Genomic DNA, 21625 nt, shown 5'->3' with positions numbered 1-21625 from the left:
TTCCTCTGCATTGAGGTGCATCCTGCTGCAGGGAATACCTGCTCTTCAGAGAGAGATGCATCCTGCACCAGGCTGAAGGAATACGTCGCCTTAACATTTTGTCCCACAAAAAAGGAGCAGGGGTCTGAGCTGCTGTGCACTAACTGTCCTTGCATGCAGCTGTACACTGTAGCATCTGTCAGGGATATCTCTATCTGTATCCCTCAGTCTCTGATGTAGGGAAGACAGATGGAATGGTGGAATAGCTACCTGGGATTGCTTTGCTCTCACCAGCATGCAGCGATATGCCCGAGTTCTGTGGAGGATCTGATGCACAGTACTTGCTGCTCCACAGCACCATGTGTGCATGGTGAGGTGCAGCCCTCAGCACAGCCAGTCCCAACAAACCACTTTGTGCAGTGCTCTTTATACTCAAGTCCCATTTATTGTTGCCTTGCCCTCAGGCTGGGTTGAGAAGAGCTGAGCTCTGCAGAGCATGTTGTGTTGGCAGCGCAGCAGCCAGGACTCTTGTCCAATCTTTGTTTAAACGTCAAGAGCCTCCAGTCCTCCCCCTGGGGACATGGGGCTGTAGTTCTGACTCTCGGGATGTTTCCTTAATGCTAAGCCTAAACCTTTTGGGTTTTGTCTTAAATTTATCCCATTACATTTCATCTCTTACAGATGCAGGCTTTTGTTTGACTAATTATAATCTCCTGTCTCTATATGAAGAATGTAAACAGCTTTGCAGCTTAAAGTAGGTGTTTTGTTTATGTTGGTGTTAGTAGCTATTCCCTGTAAGGGCAGTTTTTTCAGCCTGACTCAATTTTTTGCGTATGTATGTTACTTATGTTATGTAACAATGATTTTCAAGTAATTGATAAGATATTTTGAATGTTTTGCAGAGTGGTTGGCACTACACACAAACTAAATAACTGCTGTGTTGGGTCACCATCTGAGTGCCTGGGGCCCAGGACTTCAGAGCATTTAATAAAATGTCTTGATGTTACTTGTTAGCTGCCTTATGAAACCTATCTTCTAGACATCCTGCTGCATTGTTTGTCTGGAAGTGGGGTAAGCCACTGTGGGAAATTTTTTTCCCAGCAAGTTTTAATTGGTTGCTGGGAGTTACTAAATCACTGGCTGTTATTAAGAATAGTCTTGTTGCTACATAAAGGTGTCACGAAATAGTTTTGTGACAGTGGAAAGAAGTGAAAGTGCTAGAGAGTTGCAAGCTTTGCTAAATGCTTTCAGTGTATCTGATCTACCTCAAGGTGAGATGGACTGTTTTTAGATTTTTACAGTGAAATTGTGAATTTATACTCAATTACTTTGGCTAAGCCAATGTGGAAGAGGGATAAAAATCAAGAAGCTGCAGAGTACTCAGTGTAGTCAGGGCTGTTTAGAAGCTTGTGAAGAAGAGGAAGAATAAACAACAAATTGGTTTATTACAAGCAGAAATCCAACACTGTTTGCTTCAAAGACTTTGTTGGGATTTTACAAGACTTTCCTTAAACCTTACTGACTTTTTCTTTGCTACCTTTAATCACTGTAGGATAAGTATTGCCTGGAAATAGTTCTTCAGTTAAATGTGATGGGTACTGTTTTGGTATCTGTTATGATTTGGTTGTTACAATTTTTTCAGAACTGTAAGAGAAAGAGTGCCATTACTTTCCTGCTTCATACTATATTTATAATCTCAAAGACTATTTGATTTATTTTTTTTTTTCTGTCTTGGTAGTATTACTTTTTGATCTGCCTTTTGTAAGAGGTCTGTGTAATGTTTACTGGGAGTCCATGTGGAACTGTCTGTATGTGCTAGATATCTGAAACAGTCTGTAAAAAACCAGGAAATTATAAAATTTTCTAATACCTTTCCTACCTAAGCAGTGTTATATCCCTGGGATTATTTATGGAGGAGATGTGAAGTATCACAAGACCAGCTTTCTAATTCAGTTTTGAAAGTAATTTGTGAGGTAGGAATTGCACAGTAGATGAAGTTATCAGGCAATCCATATTATCAGAAGCTAGCTAAGGAAGCATGGATTAACTGAAATGCTCACAGGAATGTTTGTAGCTGCTCAGAGGAGCTGAGGGGATAATTGCTAATTAGTTTCAAACAAGACAGGTGAATTAATATTTGCAATTAACGATGTGGGTGAAGGAATGAGGGGACTGTTCATTCAATACCTGAATCAAGCTGGGTGGAGCTACCTATCTACTTGAGAAGATGCTTTGAACTCAGGGTTACTTTGACTGATTGAAGATGGAGTCTGTAAGGAGGGGTTGAGCAGGGCATGGAGGGGCAGTTCTGTGACATAAAGGTTTGGCTGCATGCCTGTAGGCTGGGAGCAATAGGCCCCAGCAGCAATAATTGCTCACAGCCAGGACTTGAGAAAACTGTCATCCTGTTGCAAAAGCAAATGCACTGGAGTTTGTATGTAGGATTGTTATCTGCAACTCAGGTGACAGTAAAGTGTATTTTTCTGTAAAAAGAAAATAGCATTTTTTGTGTAGGGAAAGATTCAAATGGGAAACTTCGTCGAGGACATCACAGCTTCATACTGGTTTTGTGTGTCAGCCCTGGAAAGGGTGGTGGACAACAGCAACTAGAAGAATCAGAAGTACAGTAGACATGTCCTATAAACAGAGGGTGAGGAAACTGGGTTTTATTTCGTCTGGAGAAAAGACAAGGACCTACTGACAAGAGAATTAAGTTGATGTTCAAACTGTGTCAAGAAGAAGAGGTGAGGTCATCTGTGTCCAGTGCTAGGAGACACTTGATAAAGGCTTGAGCAGCATGGGGAAAGGTGTGCTTAAAGTGCTGGGACAAACTTCTGGCAGTAAGGGTCACATAGTGTGGAAGGGGCGCCCCTGGAGAGGCTGAGGAGCTTCTGAAATGCAGAGTCTGAGTTCTCAGTCCTAACTCGCTGTCCTTTTTCAGGACCCCGGCTGATCTTTATTCTGCGACCATCTCTGTTTTTGCAAATGGCAGCGCAATGTGTGGGATGGTTGATGAGAAAAGCACAAAGCTCTATTTTCAACCAGTCCAATTCTTGTTTTGGTGGCTTGGCTGTTGGTAAGCACTGTGGTAAATTAGAGAGCGATAGTATAGCAGTAGTGATAAATACAAAAATAGATCTGTGTTCCAAGTGGCCTTCTGTTGTTATAAGTTGTATTTTAAGAAATAAATCTTGCTGATGCTTTTTTCCCTGGTGACGCTTAGTTTCCAGGCAGTATTTATGAAAAGCTACTGTGCATTTCCAAGTTTGTTTTCTGTGCCTACACTGTCCTTTAGCTCCTATAATTTTTTTTTTTTTTCTGTTTCTTCATGCCACAGTTTCTGTTGCTGGTCCATTACTTTTTTAAATGCATGTGGAGAGTATGAGTTAAGTCTATTGGCAGTCTGTGTGGAAGGGAGGGTGAGCATTTTCTGTGCATTCTTTACCTTGCTCCTGAACTTTCTGCTCACGGGGAGGTTAGTATTCTTCCATTTTTTGTAATCTGTTGAGGAAGAGCGCTCTGATCATTAATTTGAGGTGACTTAATTTAGTGTTTCTCAATCAATATGTTAAGACGTCTTTTAAATCTTTTAAATCAAGGAGGGGGAAAATAGTATTTTGTGGAAGCAACTGTATTTTTCATCCCATTTTGTATATTTGTTCATGGTTGTGAAATAAGTGAAGTTGGGACTGAAGATTATGACTATGTACTGTAAGGATTAGAGAAAACAATTATTAGTTGAGCCTTCCAATATTTCAGAGTTCATCTTTGCATTTGATTGTGCAAATAAGTGTGTTTTTAATGAAGAGTTCAAAAATATATTAGTTTTGTGGTTCAGCTGGGAGGCAAAAGCTGTGGTTTTGTTCACACTTAAAAGTTGTAGGCTGTGTTGCATTTTAATGATGCCATTTGAGCTGCCACAACCAGGGCTTTGCTTATGTTTCTATCGAAAACTTATATTAAATGGGTTCAATCGGGACATTAAAGAATTATCCCATAATTAAATATGTCATAAGAAAAATTAATTCAAAATCATGTTTGGAAAACTTAGCCTGCCATTTATTAATTATTTACTTATTTTCTTCACTTGCTGTCCCTCCTCCATTGCTTTTTGTGGGTGAGGCTCTTGGCATTTCTTAGCTGGAGGGTAGAGGCAGAGTAGTACCAGGCAGAGCAGCAGTGGGCTGTTTAAGTGAGCCCCTCTGGTCACCCCCACTCCCTGTGTGCCAGATGTTTCTGCTGCTCCTAAGCTGGGTCCCTCTGGATGGAGCCAGGAGGTTCCTGCACTGACCCTGTGGATTGCTTCGGGCCATTGTGTGGTGGTGGTGGTGGCCAAGCGTGTCTGCTTATCTCAAGTTAAAAACCTGACCCACATAGTGTGATTCATGTTTCAGCAGCCTTGGCTCTGGTACTGCTTTCATCTACAGATCTTCTTGTGTTGCTCAAAGTTAATTGCTTAATGTGGGGTATAGCCAGAGAATGTCAGGAAGATGGGAAGAGGAACTTAGGAAGATTAAAAAAAGCCAAAACAAACCGCCAAACCAACCAAGCACCTCTGCTGTTGACTTCCCCCTCGCAAAAAACCCAAAACAAAACACCAAACACAAACACAAAAAAAAGCCCAAAAGTGAACCTTTAAATCGAAGAGACTCAGTACAGCCAAAACGTCAAAATTTTGCATAGTCAACAGACAGGAGCTGTAATATATAATGTGTTCCCCTTCTCTTTCCCACCCCCTCCACCCCCCTCATATTGTAAGGAAATGTTTTCTTTTTTTTCTTTTGATGCCACAGCCTAAGTTGAGCAACAATAGTTGTAATAAGTAATGGGATCTGTGCCACTCCTCACTGGATGGGTGGTTGTATCTTTTTCTTGTACACCAGATGGGTGGAGGAGCGCAGATGTTAGTGTATGGTGCTGACACTTTGGCCAGAAACTGCCTTATTTCAGTTAGAAAAGCACTGTCATATCCCCTGTTAAAATTATTTTTCTTCTGGCAGGGTATGCACTTATTGCTTCCTTGGTTTTTACTTGCAATTTTGCTCTCTAATACTTTCTTCCACACCTCTTAGCTGTCCTGTTTTTGTTAACTTTTTGCTCCGAGGCATGTGGCAGACTGCCTGCCAGGACAGCCCTTGGTCGGGCTGCTGACATCTCTGAGGAGTGCTGCAACTCATCTGCTGGGTGTGACAGCTTTAATGCCTTTGCCATGTGCATTACAATAGTGTACAAAATATACATGTGCATGATCCTGCAGGAGGGGAATGTGGGCAGTTGGTAGAGGGAAAAAATCCTTCTATTCCCATATTTAATATTGCTCAAGGCTCAGGACTAGATTAAAAAGGGCGAGTAAGCAGAATTCCTGCCAGGGAAGCTGAGCTATTCGGGATTGTCAAGGAGAGGTCTAGAGGAATGTCGTGGTGAATTAAGTCAGGAGCCACATGGAGCTTTCCCTCTATGCTTATTTTGTTGCCCTCCTTTGAATTTCTAAGCATGCGTGGTTCATAGAAGACCCTCTTGAATGAAGAAAGCATCCGTGTATGAGGAGAAACCAACACCTTAAGCCAGCTGAATAAGTGTGCATCTCTCTGAATGTGTTTGTTGAAGTGTTTTATTCCCAAAACAGAATAGAGAAAATACTATTTAAAAATTCATTTTGTTAGTACTGTTAAAGTTGGTTTCCATTCATGCTAAGAGGATGGCAAAATCAACTTTGAGTATATTCTTATAAATTTGTTTTTAGCTGTAGTACTTACTGCATTTCTATCATAGTATGTGCAGATATAGCTGGTACATTTCATTTTTCCACATATCAAATGAGAATTGTGGAATTTAGGGCTTTATATTCTGGGCATATAATTTGCTTGGGAAAGTTGCAATAAAAATTTAATACAACCTTCACTTACTTGCCAAAAATTAAAATGTAGCTCAAACATTAAATGCCTGATGTCACTCCTACTACCTAAAAGCACTCCTTTCATTTTTTTAGGAGCTTGTGATGTCATCAGCTGAAGCGAAAACATCTACCTCATGACCTGGCATGTAAGTGAAGGAGGAACTGATACTTAAAAATAAATAAATAAATGAATAAATGTATCTGTTGGTGTTTACAATGTGTAAATTGAATCTATATACCTTCAACTTTCAGATATCACCTTTTGAATGAAAGCTTTCTGAACTTTAAAGGAAAATAAAGTCTTTTAAAGGGGAGGAAGTCATAAAAGAAACTGTTAATAGTAACATTTCAGCCTGCAGGTCTCCTTAATAATCTCAGTTAAAATCTATCTTATGTATCCCATAATGCTTGAAATGCTGGTAGGCATTGATGGAATAATTTTATCTTACCTCAGTGTTTACATATGCTGCTTCTACTCCTTTTTGTTCTGTGATCCTTTTCTGGATATAAATTTTGATAGTTGTGATGAATGCTTATTATACGTGGTGATACCCTTCCTAAAATTAAATACTCTTCTTGTGCAGAAGATTTAGATTCTTGATATACTCAAGATACTTCACTGTGAACTTTTTGCAGCTTTGTGACTCTTCTATTTTATTCCCTTAAGTAAGCAAAAATACTTCAATCCTCTGCAGAGGCATTTTTAGATTTTTTTTAATCTGCCCACTCTGCTTTTCTTTTATGTGGCTTAGAGGATTAAAGTGCAGTCAATGCTTTGAGGGGCCAATGTCAGCGGTGAGCTGAGTGTTCCTAATTGGTGCCAACACCTGTCCCTCATTATGAAGCCTTGTTCAAGCTGTCCGATGAACCGAGGTAACCAGTCTCCCTTGCATGTCTCTAATATGATTATAAAGCCCTCTCCTCATGCAAGTTTTATTACTTATTCAACTTTTGGACTGATGTGGAAAGTAAAGCTAAGCTGAGCCATTTGGCTGGCTACCAAAGATCATAAGGAGTGGCAAAGAGAAGAGATTCACTCATCTCAATTTCAGGAATTTTAGATCAAAGCTTGCTTCTGTTTTGACAGTTTAAATTTTTTTTTAATGGGGGCAGGACTGTTTTTTGGTTTTTTTTTTTCTAGTTTTCAATGTCAAATACTCTGAATTTAGAGACCAGATCTACAGACTCCAGCTGAGTTGTGAACATCTAAGTGCAGCTGCTATTGTGCATAACCCATTGATTTTTTTGCAAATAGAGCTTTGGCCTTGGCTACTCTTGCACCATTGCTTTGTCTTCGAGGGGTCAGGGCTTAGCAATTCTTTTCTACACAAAAGTTGGTGCATCAGCCTCTCCTCCCACCTGATTCTGTACTGTTAGCAGGGCTCTGATGCATTGTGCCTTGCCATTGCAGTTGGAAAAGACGTCATCAGATAGATTTCACCAGTGAAATGAGTGGCTCAGATGAGATGGATCACTGACATGTTTGGGCTTTACAGGCAGAAGTTTAAGCATGGTTACATTTTTTCCAAGTAGATTATATAGGTTTTCAAGTGTTTAGCTTGCAGGATTCAAGTGTGCAGTAATACAGTGGTGGCTGTAATTTTTGGGTTATTTCCTTATGAGGGAGGAGAGAGGCAGAATAACTTCAGATGTGTATCTTGGAAAGGTTTGAGATAATAAACCTGTAAGAATCACATGACAATACTGTTAGTTATCCAGATTGGAAAAATGTAAGAAAATGAAAGTGTAGTGTATTCTTGAACTTGAGACGTGGAGTTGGAAGTCTAGTTATTAAAGGGCTTGAATCTCTGCAGAACAGAAGAGAACCCAAAAGAAAATCCCAAGTGGATAGGGCGCTAAGGTTTTAGGGTAGGCTGCTTTTGTACAACTGTTTATTTGATTTCTCCTTAAAAAAGAAAAACTAAAAATCAACAACTCGAGTACACTGGGGATGATCTAATCTTTTACTTAATAATTTTGACCAGAATAGTTCTGTGAACAGCAATCAACAAATTTTAATGGCAACAGTATGTCGAGTTTCAGAATCTCTGCTGATTGTGCTCATCATAATCAAAATATGATCAGATAAACATACTCATTTCAATATTTCTCACGGCCTTATAGACACCTATCTGATCTGTAGTCCACAGAAGTCAGGTTAGGAAGTGATGAATTAAAAAACAATTAAATCCGTAGCACAAGAAGAATTAATGGGTTACAAGTGTCTCTGGTAATGGTCAGTAGTGGACACCTCAGGAAAGAAAGCATTATAAAGTTCTGTTGACTCTGTTTCTCGTAAAATTTTGATTTTGGGATTTCCAGCAGATTGACATGACATTGTGTTTAATAGCCCTTGTTTTCCATTTTGCCTATTTTTCTTCAATCTGTTTGCTTTTCAACCTCTGCAATATACCTTAGCATTTTGTATATAATGACTTTTTTTTTTTTCTTCATTTAATTACTTTCCCTTGAAGTTTCCTCTGTAACTTTGTTTTCCTTCTGGGCCATGAGAAGCTGTGAGTAGTCTCTTCATTCTGTTGCTTCTCTTTGCCACTTAAAACAGATCTCCCCTCTTCTACATCCTCCTTTCACAGATAGTCTGTTTCATCTCTTACCCTTACCATGGCAAACTTTCCTTAGAGCTGTAGTTGGGGGTTCACATTTTACAAATCCTCCTCCAATGGTGTTGAGGGAGCTAGAAGATCCTGCCTTGCACTTAGCCTGAATGAGTGACCCACTAAGGTTGTTCACCCATAAAGCTTTCTCTGTGTTGCTGCGTGGGTGTAGCAAATGAAACCAGACAGGCTTGTGTTGTTGCTTGTTGCTCCTGCTCTTGGGCCTTCCCAGAAGCATGCCTTTCTTGCATCAGTGTGCTGTTTTCCTCCTACAGCAGTTTGCTACAGGTGATTTGGGAATGTCCAAGTACTGTATTTTTAAAGACATTCAATTAATGTGTGTGTTTTCATCTCCTTCAGACCTAGAAGTGTCTCACAGGTGTGATACACTATGGTGTGGCTGTGTGTGTATTAACTAGAAACCATAGTCAATGCTGGGATAGGCCAATAGCACTCTGCCTTACTGGCAGGGATGGCTGAGGGAGCAGCTGCATGTGCCTGATTGTGATCTGCTACCATATCACAGCTTCTCTGTGAACAGCCAGTCACTTTTGGTGTTGCAGAGCTGGGGAGGTGGATGGCCAGAGTCTGGGGTGGCAGTTTTATTCTGCCCCAGTCCAAGTGCAGGCTTGATTGTGCCTTCTCTCCTTTGCAGAGCCCCTGGTAACTGGTACAGCTGCAGTCTGCCCCATGTCCTGCAGCTAGGTGAGGTAAGAGCCTGCAGAGAAGGCAGCTTCTTTACAGGTCTGTGAAAACCTCCCTAACCAGGTGGAGTGGCGTGTACAAAACATATCAGCTGCAGGTTTTGCATTGCATCATGAAGTCTTAAGAGTGATGCTGCTGTAAATGTGGTTTTGTTTGTTTTGTTCAATTTCATAGTTGTACTTTCCCGTTTCTCAGCAGATATTTTAGTACTGCTCTTGACAGCATGGGATTCAATTGCAGCAGCTGCAGCATCTTGTAGCTTTTACCATAGGAGTAAACATGTAGTGAAACACCTTCCTACTCCATGGCTTGTAGGCATTTCCATTCTTGCCAGTACAGGAGTGCAGACAAGAGACCTGCTTTGGAGGTAGACTCATTACCTCACACCTTGGCAGCTTTGGAAGGTCAGTTGAGATAGTTCCTTATCCCAGGTGATGGAGAGTGTTCTCCTCTACTTTGAGTCCACCCGTTCAAGTCTCTATGTTCTTTGTGATCCACCTTGTAGGGCTGGCACCTTTTCTTCTGTGCCAAAAAAGTCACCTGCATCAGCTCAGCTTCAGCACAGCTTGAGAAGGACATGTTTTCTACTAGGAACAATAGAATAGTGATGGTCTAGTCTTATTTGTTTAAATCTTGTTTATTTCCACAGAACAGAAGAGGAAGGAGGAATTTAAAGGACTGTTAATGGTTAGTCCTGATCAGTGTGTCCCCTCATTAAAAATATTAAAGTACTTTGGCTTCAACTTGGCCATTTGTTGGGAAATTGAACCTTACATGGTTTTCAGGATGCATCTCTTGACTGCTTTCCCAAACAAGATGTGGTATTTTTGAAACCTTAGGCAAACAGAATCGTCCTTTCCTCGTTTCAGGGTAGCATCAGTGCTAGTGAACAAGTCTGTTACTTGTTTAGTCATCGCTGCAGCTTGTGTTATGACAGAGAAAAAGACTTTTCCCCACCTCAGTTTGGTGATACAGAGAAACCTGGAATGGTATTTATTTTTATAAATCTATTTTAAATCTTTGACTTAAAGACCCTCTGTGTCCTCTGATGTGTTGTATATTGCAGATTGTAGTACATAATATTAATTTAATTACTGAGACATTAAAATTAATTTTAAATCATTAGTTATTATGATAGATGTTTTCTCTCTTCAAAAGGTTTTTTAAACTAAAAAGTATTTTAAGAAACCTTACAGTAAATGTTTTCTCATGTGTGATGTTTTGATACGGACAACCAAAATAATAATGCAATTGCATATATATATGTTGTGTGAAATGAAAATGTAGAAGAATGTTAGTATTCAACCAGAGATTTGAAATATTCCAAATCCTGTTTAGAGTTCTGGCTGTGCCAGTACATTCCCTTTAATTGTTCCTATCCAATGATCCCCTCAGTGCACTCTTTTTATGTGAGGAAAACTTTAGCATCCAGATTGTTTATTTCAACTTGTAAATGACAGCCATTTCTTGTCAGATAAGGAAAGAAATTATCAACCTAATGTTTCCTGCAGGAAAATATTTGTGTTCTTACTTTCTCTGAGTAGGGTATAAAGATACATATTGATGTTTTTTGCCTTCTACAATCCTTCAGGTTTTGTTGGTGATGCAAAATTTTGCAGTGAAGTGGCTAGCCTCTTCAAAGTATTACAAGTAAGAAAAAAATGAGTTGAAACAGATAAAATATTTAATGCAGGCTGCTGTTGTTGATTCTTTTATTTGAGACTTGAACAAAGCAAGAACAGTGAAACCTACTTTAATATATTTATTAGCAAGTACAAAAAATTAAATTATTATTTTAAAAAAGTGTTTTGTAGGATATAAGAACTGTTGTCTATGCTATTAATAGAAAAGTTGTTTTTCATTATCCCAAATAGCACATACATTTCTAGATCCTTCCTTCTTTGATAGTATTTCCTGCCTGTGATCCTAGCTGCAATACTAGTTCCTGCAGAAAACATGCATTAGTACAGTTGAAGGAAAGAAAAAGATACAAGTGGGCAACTGCTGGCAGCATCAGGCAGATTGGGCAAAGTTCAGCTTTACTTGAACTAGTATAATACTGGTTATTGCTTAATTTTCAATTAAGTAACGACACTTCTATAGGGATTTTTTTGTCCCCATCTCCCCTCTCCCTGCAGTTTCATCATTGTCCAACAGCAGAACAATACTTAGTGCATCACAGGGATTTTTTGGTTTTTTCTACATGTGCATCAGCACAGGAAGAGCAGTGAGTGGCAAGGTCACAGAATATGCACTTGGGAGACCTGGATGCAGCTGCTTGCTGATGCTGGAGGCTCCAGTGTGATGTATGGCTGCTCTGCACTGCAGCTCTGAAATGTCAGGGCTTTTAGTGCTTGCTTAGTATGAGCTTATCATGAGGGTAGATATAGTGAAGACTGAAAAACACTTAGAGCCGAGGTAATGTGAATCATACCAATTCTTAAAATAGAAAGCCCAGCTAAGCGCTCAGAGGTTTTTCTGCTCAGTCATACTGGTGGAGCTGCTGGTGTGCTGCTCCTGTTTCTCGCCAGTGCTTGGCATGCCTGTGGCTGCAGTCTTCTTGCAGATACAGGGCATGTGGCTGTGTTTGGGTGTCGAACCCCCTGGGCAGCCAGCCCCTTGTTTGCTTAGTAGAGGGTGTGATGCCCTGTTCTGGTCCATTTTTAGTAGCAGTGCTCCCACATCAGTCTTTCTTCAAAGCAGATACTGTCCTTAGCTTTATTTAGTAAGTGGGCTTTGTGGGGTTTTCTTTTCTTTTGTTCCTTGGTTCTTGAATGTCTTAGTGTTGAGTCAGGTATGAGTTTTCTTCTAAAGAATCCATGTAAAACAGACAGAATATGTTCAATATCTGTGGCTCGCTCCCCAGCTGAGGGCTCTTCTGAGCAGATGAGCTTCCAGAGCATGAGTAACTGGGGTAGGTGCTTTCCCATGGCATTTGGTGCAGTTAGAGGGCTGTATGTGAGCTGGCCCCTGCCTCCTGGGCCTTTCCTTCAGGGATCGATTAGCTGCTGTGTTGTTTCCAGCAGCCTGACAAGAGACAGTTTATGTGATGCTGAGCAGAGGAAGTGAGAGCTGTAGTGGCATCCCTCTGTTGGCAACGTCCTGCTGGTCACCTCAGCAGGTGGTGGTGCTTGTTTGTTCAAAATCACTGTGACTTTCCCGTTGGGAACTTGTTTCTCATTTCATCATGCTGGGGACCTCCTTGCTCCCCCAGGAAAGGACCTAGAGCAACAAGATGGAGCAGGCTGGGGTGGGCAGGCACGGTACCCTGCTGAGGGCCGGGACTCCCTTTTCTGTGGGATGTACCCTCATTTTAGCCTTTTCCCTGCCTGGGAGTGATACCAGGAGGAAGGTGAGAGGAGCTGGGAGGTGGGTGTGAGGAGTGTTCACCGAGCCAGGTAGACACACTTCAGGCGTGTAAGCGTGGCGATGCCAGGCAGCACCAGACTGGTTCTAGGGAAGGAAGGGATTTGGGTTTTTTTAAATTTTATATTAAAAGCAGACTTACATTCAAATGCAATATGGTGTTTTGAAGGAAATAATTTTGTGTGTCCAAATCTCTGCTGCTATTTTAGGAAAATTATAGTCCTGTTAATAAACAGCTGGTATAAAACCAGTGTTGTGCTCAGGAGTAGAAAACTGATAATGAGGACTGAAGCAGAGAGTAGCTCAGAACCATGTACACAGTGATGTATTTGCTTGAATTAATGACAGTCTGATGTTCATTTTTGTTTTAGTTGACTCTGCCCAGATCAGTATTATTTTGAGGGTGCTAATGCTAAAACAGTGTATTTAATGAACAGAAACATTTCCATGTCAGCCTGGCCCACCTAGCTGTTCTGTGTACAGGCCAACACGTGTAGCTTGCCTCAAAGTTGAAAGAAAGGCCACTAAGTCACTTCTAGGTGTCAGGAAAGCACTGGGGAAGACTGTGCAGTGTAATTTACTTTGTTGCCTCTTGGAGAGTTTCTGCTGAAGTAATGCTGGCACTGCACGTGCTGCTGGTGATTTGTTCTTCTGAGGATTTCTGGTTTTTAACAAGCTGCTTAGTATGAGGCAAGTTAGAAGGCCTCTGGTGTAAATCTATCTTCTCCTCTGCCCTCACAGTGGGTCAATACATTGATGTGGTACCAGAAAGTAAAAACTGTACTTCTGTTTTCAAGGTAAGAAAAGTATTTGGGGCGTGATGTATTTTATTGTGTTGTCAAAGCATGTTATTGATGTGAAGTAGCATCACTTAGCTCTTTTTATACTTTGAAGGCAAAGTGATGGTCATGGAGTACTTTGCACTAGACTGAATGATGGATCATCATGGTAGAAGGACACATGAAATGATGTCAGGGTTCCCTTTTGGCCCATAATCCACAATGAATGTATGTGTGTGATTATATTTGGGGTTTCTTCATCCTAGTTTTATGATTTATCAGATGACTGCAGTCCAGAATCTAACAATTTCAGGGGGCAAGTCATGTTGGAATGTGGTATTTTGGGCTTTTTTTTTCTTCTCCTTTTTAAACCTACTGTACCTTTGAGGCAGCTGCTGAATTGTTTTATATAAAGATGTATCATACAAGGAAAATAGACTTTGAGACCATGTCTTGTTGCTACTGCATTTCGTATAGACTCATATTATTAGCCAGATTCCTGTAATGTGCACTTCCTTGCTTGCTACAATTACTTATTGCCTAATGACAAAGGAATTGGCTTTTGCTGGTGCTGCTGCTTCTATAAGCTGGTGCATTCCTCCTTTGTTGAAGTACAGATTATTATGTTAATCAAGACTTAGTATGGAATAGTAGCAAGAAAAAATTTAGTTTGTGGTGGGCCCAGAGCAATCTTCACAATATAATTAATTAATTTATTTTGGGAGTTAGGAGAGACTAGGATAGATGTGGTCACTCTATTATGGACTTCCTGAGTAGAGTAGGTGTATGCTATAAATTTTTAAGAATTTTCTGGTTAGAGTGAAATAAAAAAGCAATTGCAGAATTGTTAAGGTTGTTATTTTGTTTGCTGATAATCTTATTCTGTGAATTGATTAACCTTTCAAACCTTTTCAGTGTAGCAAATATTGCTACACCAGGTTCTAAGTAAATATTTTTTTCAGTTTATATAGCCTTTTTGTGAGATTAGATAGGATAGTAAAATAATAATAAAAAACACAAACACGAGCGATCTCTCTTCCTCTAGTTATTTGAAAGGTTGTATTAACTCTATTCGTATTTTGTAATTTCCCTGGCAGTTGACTATGAAATCTGACCTATTTAAATGGTTTTACTGTATTACATTTCCTGGAGACCTTTCAAGATAATTTGCTTCCTAATCTAAATTTAACAGTTACATAAACCACATTTTGGAGGCTTGGAAATTGCTACCTACTGCCTCTGCCTTTTTTTTTTTTTTTTTTTTTTTTAGACAAGCCATATTGTAAAAATGTAAGTACAGAATTTTTATCTGAAATTTGCATGTAGCCTGTCATTTGGTTTTCATACATAGATGCTGGTTTTCTTTTTAATAAAATAAAGTAGGTTACTTTTTGTCCCACTTGAAAATTTCCATAGTGTTGTGGCCAATTCCATTTTTGTCAGGCTATTTTAAGATGTGAAGAAATAAAATCTCACAGGTCTAGGATATATTTGCTTAACTGTTTCTTGAATTTTCTGGTTCTGGTTTTTCCATCTCTGTAGGTCCTAACAGGTACTGAGTAGTGTATGGATGCGTTTAACCTTTGTCTGCAACAAACTGAAGCCAGGGAACACTGCTATTCCTTGGAGATCCTGTTTTGTTCAGAAATCTTGGCTGGCTGTAAAGATTCATTTTGTCTTCTTGTCACTGATGTCTTGCCTAATATGCTGTACAAATTCAGACTCTGTGATATCATCCTTGTGTCTGCTGTTACTGATAAACTATCCAGAGGAATGCATTAGAAAAAGAAGCTAAATGTAATAGTTTATTTGGTAAATTTAGTTGTTTACTCTGACGCAAATTGAGAATGAAAAAATATATGTTTGTCTTGTTTCTGCAGGTATTTGAAATGGGTTTTTGTTTTGGATAAGGCTCTGAAATTTTTTTACCTGTCTGCTAGCTACATGTGCTGCTTGAGTGATTTTTATTTATTTTTTTTTTTTTTGAGTAATCCATGGTAACTAGCTTTGAAAAGTGAGAAGTGCCTTAAGTCAGTGCTACATTGATTTTCCACAGGGGCAGGAGAGAATGGTGGTAGAGGCAAGTGGCTGCTGCTTGTTCCCTTCAGCAGTGCAAATACTTGTGACTATGCAAAAAGGAGCAAGTGTAACTTAGAAATCATAAATTACAAAACATATCCCTTAGATTTTACGAAATATCAGTGTTACTGTCTTAAGATTCTTGCACGTGCTGGCTGAGGAATTGATTCCTCTTAGCTTGGGATTTATGTTTTAATTTCAGCCAGGTGCTCATAGGGTGGCTTTTCCTGGCTTTCCTTGAAAGTGCAGTGATGTGTTGGATAGAAGCATCGGTTCTGTCTCCAGGGCAAAATTCCCAATATGTACAGCAGCCTTGTGGAAGCTGGCAGCGTAGTGTTGCTGTCTGTGGCTGAGGTTTTCCTGGGGTTGTTTTCTGCTTAAACACACAAAAAGGTTCAGGGCATCTTGACATGCTTTCAGTTGTTAAGATGACTGCAAGGCAGTGATGCTGATTTCTCTTTTTTGAAGTTGCAGCTCATGTCTTAAACTGTTTCAGACAAATTGGGCATAAATGTGCAGCCGTGGCTTGGCACCTTAGAAGTGCAACAGGTGCAGAATATGGTTCAAGTTTAGGAATAACTCTAGTAATTCATATTAAAAATGATGCCAGCAAATGTTTCATTGCAGTAATTGCCCGGAGAGTTGGACATCTTTTTCCTTGTGACATGATGATTTCTTACTGCTGCTGCTGTTTTTCAGTTTTCATTTAGAAGATCCCTGAAGGTGGGCATCTTTAGAATTTGTATGTGTTGTCATACAAGTGATGAATAAGATGTTAGTCCCTCTGTGGATTAAAAAAAAAAAAAAAAAAAAAAAAAAAGTGAAAAACACTTAATGTATTATGTTTGTATTTTTAATGATAATTCTTGAGGTAATCTGTGCTTGCCTGTAATGCCTGTGCACTCTTCAAGTCCATAGCCAAAGCACCCTACTTAGTTTCTAAGGTAGTGAGAATCATGATCTAGTGACAAAGAAACAAGATTTTCTCCAGGCATTTTGGGGGGAGCGGGGCGGAGCCACGTCTCTTCTGCTCTGCAACAACGTTTCAGTCTTGGGTTGCTTTGCACTCCCTTAGCTTGTACATTGAAACTGCTTCTAAGTGCCAATGTTAAAGCTTAAGTCTGTTCAATCAAGAAGTTCAGTGTTCCCATTTGCAAAGTGCATGGACAGACTGAAGGATGCCAGTCTGCTTTGGGGATTTTGGACTGAAGCTGGGAAAGGTTGACATCAATTTTCATGGGTGGGGAGGGGAGAAGGAGATGTCCCCTGTTTTTCTGAACTGAGCAGCTTCTGATTCTTCTCCATTCTTCAAAGGCAGGGGAAGTGAGGCAGGAACTTTCCTGCTGAATGGATATTACTTTGGAATCCCTCTCTAGTATCTAGGGAATGGAAACATCATTATCAGGTAGCCTTTCTAATGAGCCCTCATGGTTTGGGGTGGAAGTGAGCTGGAAGTTGTGTGGCAGTCCCAGTGTACAAGGGTACAGCAAAGCGGTTCTCTGTTAAAAAGGAAAGTGAATCCCTCCGTAGAGGTGGTCTCTGCTGAATGGTGCTCTGGGTCTCCTGCATTGTGTGGAGACATAGGGTGAACTTGTAGCCTGTTAGGCACTTAAATAACGTGACTTACTGTTGTAATTCTGTGGATTTTTATGCACTGTTGATGTGGTTAATATTGCTGAAAAAAATCAGGCAGGAATCCAATACGATTACTATTCAGGGCTTTTTGCCCTCAGTGACTACTTTTTCTGTTTCTGTCTGCTATCATGGAGGTGTAAGTCTCTTGCCTTAGCTGGTACAAACCCACTTCTCAAATAACAGCTTGTTACTTTTGTTTAGTGTGTGTCTGTTTTTCTACTCTCACGGAGGTTTTGGCAGAGGTGTGCTTTCTGCTCTAAAGGTTTTGTCACACTTGACATTTCTATGTAAGCTGTCTTTGAAATGTAGGCATCTCTGCTCTCCTTTCTGAGTTGCCCAGGCAGAAGTCCAGGCTTCCTGGGTGTTCTGTCCTGTAGTTGTCTCTCTCAACCTCATGTTTGACCCTGCTTTAATTGAATGCTCATGTTATACTTTGCAGATAGCTGTCCTTAGTACAGAGTGAAAAGGTTTTATTGCTGCATGTTTATATAGACTCTAAGAGATGGGAAATAGCTGCTATAAGCTTTCAATACCTTTTAACAATTGCTCAAAAATTCACCTGAACATAAAACCAAAGCAAATAGCAAGCACTTCCATTTCTTGCTAGGAAATGAAAGTGCTTGCTACTTGCTAAGGAATGGAAGTGGGGAATAATGCTTGGCTCGCCTAGACGTTTCTGTTTGTTGTCTCCCAAGGTCTTCTAACATACCCGAGGATCTTTAAGCCAGGAAGTGAAACCTGCCAGCAGATAAGTTGTCATGGGCAGAGCCTGTGTTTTTTTAGTTTAGCCCCTTGCATGTTCCAAGGGGCCTGGAGTGCAAGCTCTCAGATGGGCAGTAGAATTTTATTTGCTCTTGAGTAAAATCCATGCCTTTAAATTTTACAAATTGCCAATATGAAAGTAGCCTTTCAGATCTGCCTTCAGTACCCTGCAGCAAACTTCAAGCTTGGTGACCCCTAAACGTGTACAAAGACCAGTCCTTCTGACCCTAGTGCCTTCTACATGTCAAACAGCTTTTGTCCAAGAGCTTAATGGAAGTTTCTTCATCTGTTACCAAGTTACATTACATTGGTTGCTGGAAGCAAATCCCTGTGGTGTTTTGAGTATTTAATTTTTGATGTCACTCTTTTCTTGGACACTGGTCTGCACATACAGCATAGCTGCTTTGTCTCCTCTATGTTGCCTGAGCTGTGAGAAGGTGAATTAATATGAAATTACTCGTTATGTAATGGAATATTATACCTTGCTTAAGTGATAATGTAGATGACCTTTCTCCTGTGTCTTTCTGTCTTGCCCCCCGGTTAAATACCTGACTCAGAAATTTTGTATCTGCTTTCTTGATAACTGGAAGCATCACTTCCTTTGTCAGCCTTCAGAAGTGTGTCTTTTTTTATAACAGGTTGAAAGGATTGATTTAAACTTTGAGTGATCACTGCATTTAGATTCAGTAAACTCACTCTCTTAAATACAAAGACTGCTGTAATTTTCCACTAAATTAAACACTTGTGCTGCAAACAATTCAATTTCAATCTCTTCAAAGCCTTTGGGCAGGCTTCTCTTATCTGGAGATCTTGTTTATCCCGTGGTATTTGGATAATCTCAAGACCCATTGTGGAGTAACTGATGTGGAGTGCTTATCAAGTGGGATATTCAGCTGTGTTGTTTTTTTTTTTTAATGGCATGTGGTTATGTTTAAGCAATGAAGCTGCTTACACTTCAGGTGTAGCCAAGCTGGCACTTAGAGTACTGCAGACGTTTCAAGTTCAGCTCTCTGTTATCTACTTGAGCATATCTGCTGCTTAAAAACAAGCAAAAAAAGATAGAGTTCTTGTGTATTCCTGCAGAATTTCTTTTTACTTGTTTTCTTCATTGATTTTCTCATTCAATCCATTACAAACATAGGGGTGATTTTTATTTACTGCTATTAATTGTAAATTGTTATTGAACCTTAGTTAACAAATGTAATGTTGAATATTATAGAGTGGCAGGACTAATAAGATATATATGGATTTTTCTTGGCCCTTGTTTAGAGTATATAGCTGATAACTGTTTTGATTTTTCTTTTATTAAGTAGAGGGGCAGAAAGTTCTTCATCCCCTCTCTCTGTAGCATTACATGTTCAAAAATGACTTTGAATAAGTTCAAAAACTTTTTTTAATGCAACTGGTGCAATGCCACTGAAGTATTTCTCAGTGATACTCTTGTTTACTTCTTAAGCTTCTGAAAACCACATTGCTTGTGAAATAAGTGATCAGATGACTTAAATGGCATCAGTCACTGCTTTCTATGATTGTTGCTATTTAAAATCTGCTTTTTGCTTTGCACGGATGCTTTAAGGTTTCTTTGTGTTTTGTTTAGATTTTTTAAAGGTGTGTTATATTTCTAAATCCTTGCTTTGCTGTGCATCCACTTTATTTCCTGGCCTCCACCCGTCTCTCAGCTAGCTACTGCCACCATGGCAACTCTTCCTCCAGCTGAACAGATGGGACATTGAGTGGAGCAGTGCACCGCTCATGCCCTGCCGAGAATCAGCTGGCAGGTTGCACTTCTTTCTGCAAAATTAAAAGCAGGCTCTGCCCAGCAGAGGCCAGGCTGGTTTTGGGGTGCTCAGTTTCACAAATAGTACTGTGATCTAATAGTTGCTTGCAGAAATAAAACATAGTGACTGAACTAGGATTACTTGTGTGCCTGAGACCTCTTCAGAGGAGCTTTGCCTTTAGTTTGAAGAACTTGGCGTCAGCCAGGAGCCAGTGATTTTCTGGTAGAACGGTTGTCATCAACTTGGTTTTTTCCTCTTTAGGATGCGTCAGGATGAAACGCCACAGGCATCTAAGCACCAGTGACAGTTCAGACAATGAGAGTAAGTAATACCTGCTAGTTTTTTTTTTTGGTCTATCACCCCCTTGTGGTTTCCCTCTGTGGTTTGGAGGCAAACCGTTTCACCTCTTAAAATTTGAAAGAAAATGTTTCTTGATTGATTTCTTTTGTATTTGTGGTCTTTGGTGTTCTGAATCATGTTACTGGAGGAAAATAAGGTAAAGAATCTTACAAGGGGAGTTTTGAGTATACTTAGAATTTCAAAAGAAACTTCTATATCTTTCTCATTCATAGTTGGCAAGAAGTCTGTAAATCATGAGAAATTTTACTGCCCAGGGTTCTATTTTGATTATTTTTTAAAAAGAATCCTGTTGTCTTATGGTATGCAGAACTTCAACAGTAAAACAGTTGGGGGTGGCAAGTTACTTGAGCGTTAATGTGTTAGAATTATAATGAGTATATTGATTGTTGTGTTATCTCATACTGATTCTTGATCTACTCCACTTCGATCTGTTCAACAATGTAGTAAAGTTACACTTTAAGTGTTTCTTGGCAGACATCCACCTGAATATCTTCCCATTTTATCTGCAAGAAACCCAAACCAAAACAACCCTGTGTGACAGGGTCTTGTTTGTTTCTTATAAACCTGTGCCCATCTAGTAGATCTATATATAATAATGATTCATTGTCATAGTCACTGTAAGTCATTGATGTATCCTCTGCTGAAATAATATTTTGCCAGAAACATCTAAGATACCACACTATGGGTTTTTTGCATCTCTTGTACATTTTAGTATCATGCTTTGTTCTTCAGGTTTTTTTTTTTTAAGCATTTTCAAGCTCTGTTTTATTCTTCCTTCCACTTTGTTTAAAGGGAACTAAATGAAAGAAAGCAGTCTCTCTGCTTGTTTCTGTTTACTCATGCTTGTATTGGGCAGAGCAGAGTGTACCCATAAACTTGGTGTGGTGTGGTTTTATAAAGAACAAGTGGAACAGGAGGAGCTGAAATTAAACCTACAGACTGCCTAACAGGTTTTTTTTGCCCACATCTTGTCAAAAATTATAATTTAAGCGATTGGAGTGCCTTGTTTCGCTGGAAAAATGAAATGAATTGAACTGAACTATAATGATCCTTTTTTATTTCTTCTTTTTTTTTCTAACAGGTCCTTCCACTTCCTTTTCTTGTTCTAAATACAGGAGCAAGTCAAAAACACCAGCAAATGAACAAAAGAAGCCTGCTGAGGTAAGAACTGGGTTGGTCACTGGTAGTTTTCTTTCATACAGTTTTCATGTTTCTAAGCCTTGAAGATGTGAGCTATGAATCTAGTGCTGGCGAGTCCGTTTGTCACCTTTCAATTTCGCTGTGAACCCTCATTTTCCTCACCATGTGAGTATTGTAGGAACTCTGGTGTTTGATGAACTAAAATGACTTAGGACATTTGCAGATAGTAACACCTTTCCCTGGAATTTTAATATCATTTTGAAATCGGCAAAAGCTGGTATGCTCTTAAAATTTGAGAGGATAGTACAGAAAAGTGGTTCATATGTATGTTTTTGGGAAGGATACTGCCTTTCTGCTTCAGGATGAAACAGTGGGACACTTTAGTGGGTAGGATATGTATATGCAGTGTTTGCTACTTTGTTACTCTTGGTTTTTTACTGTCAGTGTAGCTTTTTTGTTTATTCTGCCATCTCCACTTGTTAGAACCTCAACACTTAGCACCACTGTCACTGAACCTGTACTGACCTATTT

General features: G+C 39.6%; 1 protein-coding gene across 9 annotated transcripts in view; it reads left to right on the top strand.

The window, feature by feature from the left end:
- The window catches only part of JADE3 (jade family PHD finger 3), a 64047-nt gene that overhangs the window by 11565 nt on the left and 30857 nt on the right, over positions 1-21625 (top strand). For 4 of the 9 annotated variants that reach the window (XM_030277507.4, XM_072932064.1, XM_072932069.1 and 1 more), the window contains exons 2-4: positions 5969-6021; positions 19856-19915; positions 21036-21115. In XM_030277507.4, coding sequence (XP_030133367.4) covers positions 19867-19915; positions 21036-21115 — 129 coding nt within the window. In that variant the 5' untranslated portion in view covers positions 5969-6021; positions 19856-19866. Of the gene's footprint in view, positions 1-2920; positions 3056-5968; positions 6022-19855; positions 19916-21035; positions 21116-21625 lie in introns of all 9 variants that reach the window. The other 5 variants (XM_072932081.1, XM_072932088.1, XM_032749222.3 and 2 more) reach the window with 2 other exon arrangements.

The sequence above is a fragment of the Taeniopygia guttata genome, chromosome 1 (assembly GCF_048771995.1).
Source record: "Taeniopygia guttata chromosome 1, bTaeGut7.mat, whole genome shotgun sequence".
In the NCBI taxonomy this organism is placed as follows: domain Eukaryota; kingdom Metazoa; phylum Chordata; class Aves; order Passeriformes; family Estrildidae; genus Taeniopygia; species Taeniopygia guttata.
The sequence above is the reverse complement of the archived record's forward strand: the minus strand, read 5'-3'. Positions and strand labels throughout refer to the sequence as shown.